General features: G+C 40.0%; 1 protein-coding gene across 1 annotated transcript in view; it reads right to left on the reverse strand.

The window, feature by feature from the left end:
• Window positions 1–10,536, reverse strand: part of uts2r (urotensin 2 receptor) — a 46,552-nt gene extending 36,016 nt beyond the window's left edge. Inside the window, exons 1-3 of the mRNA XM_030755503.1 lie at window positions 9,999–10,536; window positions 7,966–8,681; window positions 5,209–5,587 (exon numbers count right to left, since the gene is read on the reverse strand). Coding sequence (XP_030611363.1) covers window positions 5,210–5,587; window positions 7,966–8,679 — 1,092 coding nt within the window. The 5' untranslated portion in view covers window positions 8,680–8,681; window positions 9,999–10,536 and the 3' untranslated portion in view covers window position 5,209. The remainder of the gene's footprint in view (window positions 1–5,208; window positions 5,588–7,965; window positions 8,682–9,998) is intronic.
• Between the last annotated feature and the right edge of the window lie 2,111 nt (window positions 10,537–12,647).

The raw sequence follows: 12,647 nt of genomic DNA on the forward strand, positions 1-12,647 counted from the left end.
CGGTACCACGCTGGAGTTCACTGAGCTCCTGAGAGCGACCCATTCTTTCACTGATGTTTGTAGAAGCAGTCTGCATGCCGAGGTGCTGGTTTATACACCTGTGGACACGGAAGTGACTGGAACACCTGAATTCAATGATGTGGATGGGTGAGTGAATACTTTTGGCTATACAGTGTATTCTATTGAAAACATCAAGCGCCTGAAGCAGCAAGGCAAAAACATTTGAAGAGTAAAATATGTAACAGAGAGCAGTTGTGACGTTTTATTTTGATCTACGACATTTTGTGACAAATCTGAGATTTGTTACTAAATAAAAAATTTGAAGTCTAGTTTACATTACGATGTGATTTTTCATCCTCGGTGAACTGTTAACATTTCACAACAATCCAGCAAGAACATGTTGAGATATATGAAGTGACATTTCTAACAAATAAAACCGTCCTCGTGAATCTTTATTACACATATTTCAGAATGGATCTCAGGAGTGGGCTGGCCAACAGACCTGCATTTCCATTCAGACTTTACCAACATGTAAAGCTGCAAGAGTCTCGCTTTCCCCTGCAGTTGCTTTCCTTTTCTTTGGTCTCTGCTCTGAATAACCCACTGATACCAGAAGACCTTTCATGCAATCAAAATGAATATTCTTATAAAATCACTGAAAGATGGTTCTTCAGTGTAATCAATTGGAGTCAAGTGACTGTTTTTGTGTATGAATTATTCTCTTTTTATGTTCAGGTAGAGTTTGTGCAAAAATATTAAAACAGCAAAATCATTCACGATTATTCCCACATCCCCTGCTGACTAATTTCCTCTCTTTATCTGGAAGGAAAAGGGCAAGTATTTAGAGCTGCCACTACGGCAGTGATATATTACTGTGTTTGTAGAACATTTGCTAGGTATTCAAAATCATATGCTGCTGTATGTTATTGTATTATGTATATAAAATAGCAGAGGCCATGACATTTTTTAATAAACAGGTGCTGTTCATGTTTTACATGTATGGAATAGTTAAACTCGTCAAGGAGGAGGCTACATGTGGTCAAATGTTAAACCACTGCCATATACAGCTATACAGTGTTTTCAGTTTTCTATACTAAGTGCAAAAAAAGTTCCTGTTTCCTTCTATTTCTATTTCCAGAGCTGCAATAAACATGCAGTTCTAGGGCACTTTGACATAGCCTGCCAGACCTTTTATGGAGGAAAAATTTACCCATTACCTCTGCATTTAGTACAGAAATGTATTAGGTAGCGCTTGTGCAATGTCAAGGGGCCTTTTTACAAAAAAGCTGCTTTGGCCAATCAAAGACGCGTGTGGAAGCCAATAAAAAGTAAACTTATAAGTTTGAAAACAAATTAAACAGACTCAATGAGCTCATTTGTTCCAACACTGCTTTTCAGGAGGTGTTTGAGTCTCACTGAGAGCCTATTTTAATTAGTCAGGAGTGTGAAGCAGCCTTTGGGTACAGGGGGGGAACGATGCTGCTATCCAGCAACTGAATTGGACAGCTAAATATGTATTTAAAGGTAATCTTTTTTCTTTGTGGGAGTTGAGCAAAGTACATCACTGTTTTATGAACAAATCTTTGCATGCGTCTCAGAGGACATTTAATTTAAATCTGCAATAACAGGAGTACAGGTGCCTTTTTTAGTCCTTTCATGTTTCTCAGTATTAAAGAAAATGAGCAGATTTGTTTGCCAAGTGTGTAATAGCTGTAAAATCACCCTGTGTTTCTTCAGGGAACATAAACTGTTCAAATGTCATCATAATTAAAAGCTCATACTGTATAACAGCAATTTAACGTTTTGCTGGATCAAAACACATTCGGGATTGCTGTGATTGCTTCTTATGAGAGAGACCGAGCTCAGCAACAACCTTCAGAGTGACGAGCTGTACACGGCAGAGTCTTGGAACAGGAAACCTGTGAATTTCATCATAATCTGTATTTACATATTACAGACCACCCACAGGACACTCCCACATAATGTACTATTATGACTGTATATGTTTACGTAGCACCCACCACTTTTAATGACTTTCATTTACACATGATGGACTAGTGTTCAATACCAAAGGCACCGCTGCAGTGGAGACCAAGCTGGTTACAGGTCAGTGGGGTTTGGTGCTACAGCCGTTAACTGGACACAGAGCCATAACTGCCCGATCAGTTAACTGAGCTGTAGTCTGTGTTGCAGATCTCTTAACAGTGCAGTCTTTAGCCAACAGTGGCTGACATGACCAAATTTTAAACTCAGTGATTGGATGTTTTTTTTTTGCTACTGTGCACCTTGGGAATGTAATTAGCCTAGAAGTTGTAAGGTATACCTTTGGATCAGCAAAGAGATGAATCCATGTTTAAATAAAGTTTATATCCTGTATATATCTGTATACATCCTCCTGAGACCTGAGCTCCTGTTTGAGATGCATTTTTAATTTCTCCCAGATATTTGTGATTAGATGGACCTGATATGTATATAAACTAAGCTTCCTCTTTGAACAGGAAGTTGTGTTTTGTTACATGGTTGTTACATACCTTTGTGAGGGAAAAAAAAACGTCCTCAAATGTGGATAATGGGATTATTTTATAGCATAACACAACAAAAACAACATGACTTAATAAAGTAAAAACACTATTGAGCAGAATGAAGTATGAGGTGCAGGGTCTCAGGAGGATACATACAGGGCTTACATTGATGGCAGTGGTAAGGGCATTAGAAAAGAAAGTATATGCATACATACATGTGATGTGCAAGCACTAATATGAAGCTATATTCTCTGATTTATGGCGCATTGTATTCCTAGAGTGGTGGTATATGTCACACTGCTGCTCTCATTCATAGACCACCAAGTAACCAAGAGCAAAGCTCTGCTAATATATTAACTGCTCATAAATATTGGATTTTCCCGCTATTTTCCATTTTGTGGGAAGAAAAAGGAATATTTTTGTGAAACATAAGTCAGATTGGCTTCATTAGTAAATGTATGGGGATCAATACTGAGCTGCTCAGCTGTGAGATCCTGCTGTGTCCATCTGGACTTAGTTATGATCTGCATTATAACTATAATGTAATCAGTTATTTATATGGTAAATAATCTGGAAAAGAACAGCATGTGTTGCATTGTGCATCGGCCGGCTTCTTTGTTACATGACAGCTACGGGTGTGCATCCAAAGCTCTCAGCTCCAAGTTAGTGTGTTTATGTGTGTGTGTACTGGCACACAACCCCCACCCCCACCCTGAATTCACCCTCTGCTGCACTGTCATCATTTGTCCAGCTTCCTCTACAAGGAACATTTGCTACCGTCTTCTGAAGCTGATTTAATATAAAGTCAGGCTGAGTGGCAGGCACGTAAATAAGACAAAATAAACAAAATATGTCTGCATCACAAGAAGTGGGGCATTTTGAGATGATGAAAAGCAAGGAAATAATCAAAACTTTATGCAGATTCCACACAACATCCACATTCATTTGCTTAATGGAACTGTTAAAGTAGACGTTTAAAAATAGAGTTAAAAAACAAAATCTGACACTGTGAAGTGAATAGGAAAGAAAACCTTGGGGAGAAGCAACCTTGAGGCATTATAGAATAACTATAAAGCAAAGTATTACAGAATTCTGTGGGTGTTTTACCCTCGACTGCCGAGACATGGGGAACAATTTTTCACAAGTTAAAAATAAGACATTCCAGTAGCATAGGGTTAGTCTTAGGGTATTTTGCATCATCAGTGGGGACTTGCTGGGGATTTATGCTTCAGAGGGAAATCTGTGCCTACGGTACGTCGCATCCACAAACCCTCTGAAACCCTACGACATACCCTACAGCGTCCCCTGACACGCACCTCCCTAGAAATGTAACTATATGTTGCATCAACCCAGCCTGTAACTTTTTTTGATTGGCCTTGTGGGTGTTTCTTGCTACATTTCCACTGCAGTTTTTTTTCTTTTTTTTTTAATTTATATGTGAGATAATAGCAATCATTGTGTCAGTATAAGGAACAGTAATCATTGTATCAACACAGGGACTCAAAAATGTCAACAAATTCCTGGAGGAAGTAGGCTGAAACTTTTAATTGGCTGGTATGCGTAACTTTAATGGCTGGGGAAAAAGTCAGTTTCATTTCACTAACTGATGACGTAAAGTACCAAAGTTGTGTCCAAACTTTTGACTGGTACAGTACTGTATTTAAGACATTTGGCATTTTTTAATGGCAGCACGGTGGTGTGGTGGTTAGCACTGCTGCCTCACAGCAAGAAGGTCCTAGGTTCAATTCCACCTTGCATGGGGTCTTTCTATGTGGAGTTTGTTCTCCCTATGTTTGCGTGGGTTTCCTCCCACAGTCCAAAGACATGCAGTTAGTGGGGTTAGGTTAATTGGTGATTGGTGTGAATGGTTGTCTGTCTCTCTGTGTTAGCCCTGTGACAGGCTGGTGACCTGTACAGGGTGTACCCTGCCTCTCGCCCTATGGCAGCTGGGATAGGCTACAGCCCCCCTGAGCAGGATAAGTGGAAGAGGACAGACGGCGGGAGGGCATTTTTTTATTTGGCTGTTAGATTCTATATGAACAAATTTCAATCCCTATGAAAAGTTCTGTGAAAGATTCTGCCACTCCTTCCTCACACCCACACAGCATTGCTGTACTACTGATAAATAGCTTCCTTCACAGGCCGACTGTGAGCAACAGTAATGACTGAGATGATTGTGAACAATTACCTGTCAGCGTTTTGGGGAAAGGCAAACTGTTTTTAAAGATGATTGCTCAATATTGATTTGCTTTATTCCACTTGGAAACTGCTTTTTTTTTTCAACTGTTTTTCTGCACATTTGTGCTCTTCCTGTTGGTGTTTGTAGGCCAAAATGTCAGCAGCACTAAAATAGAGAAATCTAGTAATAGTTGCCAAAAAAGAACCACAGTTTTGACTCTGTGCTTCTACGACCTTTTTACACTGCATATCAGCAAGTAGGAACTCCAAACAGACATGTTTTCAGAGGGGCAGCAATCAATACTATCTGCAAACTCATCAGTCTTTCCTCTTATAGAAAACTCCAACAAAGCCACCAACTCTAAAGCATGCAATGACTCTCAGTCTGTTGATTGTGAATAGGAAGATAGCTGGAAATGACGACAGCACAAACTTGTACTTAGGGAAAGTCTTGTCTCGTATTCTCATCAGTCAGCATATCAACAATGTTAGAGAAAGCTGCTCCTACCTCACAGACTGCTGTTATGAGCTCGTAGTGATGCTGTATGCGTAAGCATGAAGCTCTCGGTGCACTGCTGACTGCTGGCAGATGGCGATCTGCGCGGCGAACGCTGAAAACGGCGACTCCTGTTGAAGTAGTTGCCAGTTGTCCACAAGCGCTTGTTCTTCCTCAGGTACTCCTTGTAGTTCTTGGTGAGCAGTGTGTAGAGAAATGGGTTGATGCAGCTGTTGGAGTACGTCAGGCATGTGGTCAGATAGTTGATGTTGCGTTTGGCTTTGGTGGACAGAGACAGTGTGGGGTGAAATTGATCCAGCAGCTGCCAGATCCAGAAGGGCAGGAAGCATGCCCAGAATAGGAGCACGATGGTGAAGATCAAGTACAGCACCTTCAAGGACATAAGACCGCAAAGAAGTACCATCAGAGAGACTCAGATTTCACTTGGTGGGACGCCTGACCTTGGAGCATAATGTAAAATGCCAAGCTAAATGTTAATGTTAGCCCTGTGATAGACTGGCAACCTGTTGAGGGTCTACCCAGGCTCTTACTCAGTGACAAATGGGATAGGCTGCGGGCTCCCTGCAACCCTGAACTAGATAAGTGTGGATGGATGGATGGAAGAACATCATGACAATTTTTGCAATAAAATATGCAGAATTAAGGCTTGAAGGAACCTGGGAAAACACTGCCTTCCACAGTAACTTGACAAGCATCACAATAATGTGCTACTGCACCATGTATTACGCTAACTATGAAGCTTGAAAAATAGTAGCAAAATAATGTAGCTGTTAATTCTGCTCATAACCAAACATCTGCTTTTTTTTTTTTTAACATGATCTCTGCTGTGGATGAGGTGCTGTTAGGTCAAATAACTTTCTCTAAATATTGCTATATGTTGCCAACTTAAGAAACTTGTACAAGGTCATGTGCACTCAGAAACAAAACATTTAATTCATATGACTTAAGTCAGCAATAGTTACTGGTAGTTAAAAGTCAACCTTTTAAATAGGGCAAATCAATAAGTGGTCTGACTCAACCCAAACCCTATATTTTGGAGAAAGGCAAAAGACTCTATTTATGTTATTTTGAAAAAGTTTTTGAGGTTTGTCAATTATCAGAATGATTACTTTTATTACTTTCTTTGTTCCATAGCTGATAAGACTTGGAGAACACTTTAATAAAAACAAAAATTACATATTTTGATTGTAAGGGTTAGGGTTAATAAGTCAGCAGTGACTCTTGCTCTGTAAAACTTGCTATACTTGTTTTTAATGAGTAAATCTGGTTTTCCCTGTTCAGGTCTTTGACAGTGACCCTGTAACTCTTCTAAGGCATTATATGGAAGCCAAGGATAGCTCATTAAACCTTCCAGTACCTTCCTCTATTCTTTCATTGTGTTGTTTCTTATATTCTTGTGTGATTTTTTTTTTTTTACAGTGTTCAAGTATTTGAGCAACTGTTGCAAAACTATTTCCCTGTGGGGAATACTAATGTAGCTCATTCTCTCATTTCTTGCTGCAGCCTGATAACAGCCACAGACTCACAGTTAAACACAGTGCTGGCAGAGAAAGAGAATTAAGTGAGTATCGAGTATTAGCAAATTTTGAAATTAGGAGAGTCTACGTTCTCTCTTGTGTAAAGATGTGCCTTCAAATGATGCTGATGGGCAGCATTTAGTGCAGCATGTTAGGACAAAATGAAATCGTCCTGCTATGAAACAAACTGGAATGGGTTTTCTCTGATTATCAGCAGTGTTTGTGAGTGAAACCACAAACACTGCATCAAGTACAACTTGATCAATAGGGAAATGTCTGTGGAGGTTTGTGCACTCTGCCTAACTTCAAACGTAGTCATTGGGTTGGTGTTGAGGGATGTGTTCATCTCCAGCTGAGCTGAACACTGGGAAGAAGGAAGGGACGAGGTCTAGGCTGAATCAGCTCAGCAAAGATCGGTTTGGAGACACTGTATGAAAATAAACGAAGAACTTACATTTATGTATGAATTATTTTCATCAGTAGCCTGAGAGTAACATTTCATTTATTGTTCCAGCTTTTAAATATGAGGATATGCTTGACTGAGAAAATGATCAGCAGATAAATCCAGAGCATAATAATTATCTGCTGGCTGATAGTTATACACCCCCCCACCCCCGGGCCATTTCTCTGTGCTTTTAATTCTTGAACTACAGTTGTCTAGTTATAATTACATACAGTACTTTCACTTATGTAACATTTTAATACTCTTTAGTTGTAATGGAGTGGCATTAGTGGTATTAGTATGTCATATTAGCATTTTTAATTAAGCAGAGCCGCTGAATGTCTTCCACCATTGTCAGGCAGTCGCACAGAACTAAGGGAAGTTGAAGTGGTTAATGAAAAGTCAAACTCATCAGCATTTTAATTGTTATCCATCACAACAATCGGCCCCTCTACATTTTCCCTAACAACCAGTGGTTGCGAGGCGGTCACCAACCAGTCTTTGGGCCACCTAAGTTTATTAATGGATACCTAATTATATACAGTATGGTACAGTGTAATACAGTATATTTTAGCATTCTAATGTAAATCTATGGGAAACGCTGTGTTGTCCTTTCATTTCCAGGAAAAAATGTCTGGTTTTGAAAAGGATTGGCATAAACAGAGATTTAAATATTCAATCCGTAGTAAATCTTTGATAATTAGTGGTGAGACAGTAACTGCAAAGAGAAAGCAAACTTGTATAAAATAGAACCATACCATGAAACACACTAATTTGTTCTTAACTTACCTTTTGATTTGGTAATTTTTTGGTCTGCTTGAATGTCTCTGTCTGTGAAATCCAATAAGTACGTGCAAGCTGGATGTAAAGATAGCCAATAATCAGTCCAGGGGCAACAATGCTAGTGCAAAACAGGAAGGAGATGTAAATCTTGTAGGAGAGGGGTGACAAAGTGGGCTGACACATAGACTTGGTGCCCACTGCCATCAGCTGAATGCTCACAATCATCGGTAGGGTGAGGATTAGAGACGCTGCCCACACGAGTAGGGCAATAGCTTTCCGGTAACTTTTCGATCGTTTCACTGTGTCGAGGGGCTTGAGCACCGCAAAGTAGCGTTCCGTGCTCATGATTGTCAGAGTAAAGATGCTCGCATGCATGGTCAGGAAGTCCATGCTTATCAGAATCCGACACCCTGCATCCCCAAAGTACCATCCCTTTAGGAAGTGTGTGCAGACTACAAAGGGGATGGTGAGAAGATACAGTAGATCTGCTAAAGCTAAGTTTATGATGTAGATGTACATGGAGGCTGCAGACCTCATGGAGTGACACATGACCACCAGGGTGTAGATGTTCCCGGAGACTCCAATGAGGCACATAATGGAGAGGATGGTTCCAATGGTGAAGGTGGCGGCTGTATCTTCAAGCGAGTTCAGAGGAGGGTCGGTTGCATTGGCGCCCCTTTCCACCAGGACTCCTACAGGCTCCATGGACACAGTTGTCATGTCTGGATAGAAGAGAAATGTACAGGAAATGGATATATGGATAAATTACCTCTTGTCGTAGGCATGGAAATTATTTTACCTAAGTGGATCTTTTTTTTTTTTTTAGAGATTTCTATAAGTTAAAAACTATACTGGCCTGTTTTCTGTAAGTCATAGTGTCCATTTTTTTCTTTTTGACAAAATAAGTAATTAGGGAACGACCTAATGGGCACGCTTTAAATGCAGACCTTCTTTTGAATCTCCAGCACCAAGAAGTTATTCCCAGAACCTGCATTTCTCACTCTAAAAACCTCTGGCTGCTTGCATATTTGCATATTTGCAGAGGTGGATACCGAAATGTGTCCAACCTGCTGAAAATAAGATACATTTCATTCCGATTAACATTTAACCTGATTTATAAAAAAAAAAAAACATCACAATGTGTGTGTTTTTTTTTTTTTTTTTAAGGCCAAACTGGTCATGAAATGAGGGTCTGTCCAAGTTTTGAAACAACAGACTGAATATAAATAGTCGTGCTGCAGTGTGATTCAAATGAGTCAGAAAATCTTACACTGAAATAATCTATGTTTTTTTGTTTTTTTCTGAATATTAATATTTGCAGAATGGTAATCTCTCATCACAAAATGTGTCATAAATTTCAGTGAGCACATAAATGGAGCGATCCTAGTTTTCTATGGTGCACAAGTCAAAGATGTAGCCCATGTTCTTGTATGTTTGACAGTGTTGCTAATTCTTTGAATAAATTAAGACTCTGAGTGATGAATCAGGATCATTTTAATATTTTTGCAGCATGGAGAAAAAGAAGTTTTGTTGGTGTTTTCTGAAGGACTTTGAGAGTCCTTTGACTTATGTGCTGTACTTAAAGTAAAGTTACTGACTTGTTAAATTAGTCACACATTCAGATCTTAGTCATGTTTCATGTTTCCAGCCTTACTGGACAAACCTGAACTTATCCTCAGCTGATCACCGCACAACTTCAGCAGAAGAATCTCGTGAACATTGCTAAATTGAAACATGGTCATTTCTCAAAAGTAAATGTATCAGGATTAATGCATTGATGCTTTTACTGAGTCACAGAAATCATGTTAAGGCTAATGCTGAGCTGTCAAGAATCAGACAGAAATCACTAAGAAGGTTTTTCTCCTTGGTGACTTAAGTAGTTCCAAAAAGCACCAGGGGCAGAGATGAAGTCAGGCTGGGCTAATATTACACTTCAACCTTCAGTAATAGAATTTCCTGGTGTGCTCAGGTAAGCTCTTAGTACATGCATGTAAATAGACAAATACAAATCTATCCGGGAAGTGAATTGGATGACTTACCTGGACTGCCTTCCTGGACAGAAGCAGTTCAACACTCAGCTGTGGTTCCACTGGCCATACTCTGTCAAACTTCACACTTGCTGCACAGATTTCACACTCCATAAAAGTCCCCACAGAGTGTTAGAAAGGAAACCTACAGGTGCAGCAAAGGAAAAGAAATCTATATCCAGCGGTCCTGAAGGAGGAAAATGACCTAAATGAGTCATCAGTTACAACCAAAACCCCTCCGCTGTGACGGGTCTCTCGACAGCAAATCAACCAATCTGACGCGTCTTGATTCAAGAGGAAGGTCCACTGATAGCAGTCTTAAAAGTTCTCTCCCGTTCCCTCTACTCTTCGTGCACCTTAGAAGCATCCGAGCACAGAATGTCAGAATCGTCAGAAATTCAGTCAGAAGAGAAAAAAATGAAAAACAAAGAGAGCATCAGTGAAACAATGATGCGAAGTGAGGCTCACATTAACCTACAGCTGGCTATGGAGAATCCTCTGTTTGACTGAGAGAGAGTAATAGAGAGAAAAAGAGTGCCAGAGGTAGAGAGGGTAGAGCAACAGCAGGGAGAATGGGAGGGAGGGGATCAGAGCTACCAGTGAGGTACTCTTGCTCAGAAGCCTGAAAGTGGGAGGGAGAAGACGCAGAGAACGGACAGCAGAGAGGTATGCAGGAAATGCTTTCTGCTCTCTCTCCTTCTCTCTTTCTCTCTCTAACCCCCGTGCCCTCTATTTCCATGCGACAGGGGCGTGTGCAACAAACTGATATGCAATAATGGGACTTGAGACACAGTCACATGACAACCGCACAAACACAAACATGCAGTAAATCAATCAATACCTAAAAAAATAAAGACATGCAACAATTCCAATTTATTGCATTCTGGGATATTCAGTGTTCATTATTTTGAAAGGAATAGTGCCGGGGTCAGTGTCACACATTGCTGCAGTAATTCATCTAAGCATAGTCATCAAACGTTAACGGCTACAGGGAGGCTGATCTAAACTAAACCGTATCTTTGGCCTTCTGTCACTGCTACAGGCTACCAGGGACTATGAATTAATAAAACTGGATGCTGGGTCTTTTTGACCTAGAAGAACCATTTTAAAGGTGCAGCGTGTAAAATCTCACCACTAGAGGTCAGTAGATTGCAGTTAACTGAATTCTGTTTTTTTACCACTCCAAATTAAAGTTCATAATCCTAGCTACAGTGGCTGCTCTGGGACAAACAACTGTGGCCACGGTTCATCTGTAGTGAGTATAAGCTGTCAATCTGCTGTGTACCTCATCTGTCAGTATGCTGGGTGTCTACGTCTGTTTACTCCAGGGGAGGCTATAAAACTTTGTGAAAGGAGTCTACTACGAATCGAGGAGTCAGTCATACCGAGTTGAGCTGTTGAGGATATCCTGAACTTTTCTGTCGGTAAGCGCTGCTGTTTGTGCCGCTGTTAGCTGGCGTTTGTGAAACCTTCTTTGAAGTGGATCTAACAGTGTTGCACTCGAACACTTAAACTGTCATGCGATGTGAGACTGTACTCAAACTGTTTATCAGAGTTTTAGGACACTCCAGCCTTAAATGGCATAATATTAGCTCATAACCAGTTGTCTGAAGACCGGAGGGTCACATGTCAAATCTGCTGACAATATGTAATTGTGACGGTGTTGTTGCTGAAACTATCGGAAAAACTTACCTGAGAGGAAAAAGAGTGCTGGTATTTTCTGTCAGCCGGACCACATTTAAAATAACCAGTATCTCCTGTGCTAGCCTGAATAATTCTGATTTAGGCTGAAGCTGAATATGTTTTCAGTTTGCTCTGGGCTGTAATAAGCCAGCCTGACTGGTGTAGAATTAGGTACGGACAGTGCCTACCAGTGTTAATACCAAACCTTTGAATACATGTAAAGGATCTGTCAGTATGTTGTGGCACTAAAACGTGATTATTATGATAACTGGCATTACCTTTCATTGTGATTTGGCACTTTATAAATAAAATTAAATTGAACTTATATTGCAATTTATTTATAAATATATATTTTTATACATTGTTTATATTTTTATATTTTATTTACCTGTTCTGTATTTTATTTTCAGTTTATTTATTTTCAAGCGCTTGTAGAAGTGCACTGGCTTTCAAAGTATTTACTGTTCTTTAAGTGCAGTAAATGCAGTGTGTTTACAAAGTCAGTGAGTAATCGTGTTAAATAATCATAATTTCAGTATTAACTAAAATACCCCCCCCCCCCCTCCCCCCCCCAAAAAAAAAAAAAAAAAATCCATCAAAGAAGATGACCGCCCCTCCCTGAGCCTGAGGAGTTATTCGTTCACACAGTGGTTACTAATAATCTGATTGTCTGGGTTTTCTCTGATGGGGTCTTTACCTTGCAATCCAAAGTGCCTGGAGGTGTTGCTGTGAGTTGGTGATACACTACCAGTCAAAATTTTGGTCATACTCATGAGTGTGTCTAAACATGTTCTGCCCATAAAAGCAATTAGTCGCCAACAGTTTACTGTTTACAGTTCATGATGTATTTTGTTAACCTTAATGTTAGATTAGAGGACGTGTGACACCATGAGTGTACTGAGTTACTACATCTATGAGGCACCAATTCACAGCAAGAAGGTCTGGGTTTGAACCACCTTGGCCGGGGTCTTTTTCTGT

This window comes from Archocentrus centrarchus, chromosome 19 (assembly GCF_007364275.1).
Source record: "Archocentrus centrarchus isolate MPI-CPG fArcCen1 chromosome 19, fArcCen1, whole genome shotgun sequence".
In the NCBI taxonomy this organism is placed as follows: Eukaryota; Metazoa; Chordata; class Actinopteri; order Cichliformes; family Cichlidae; genus Archocentrus; species Archocentrus centrarchus.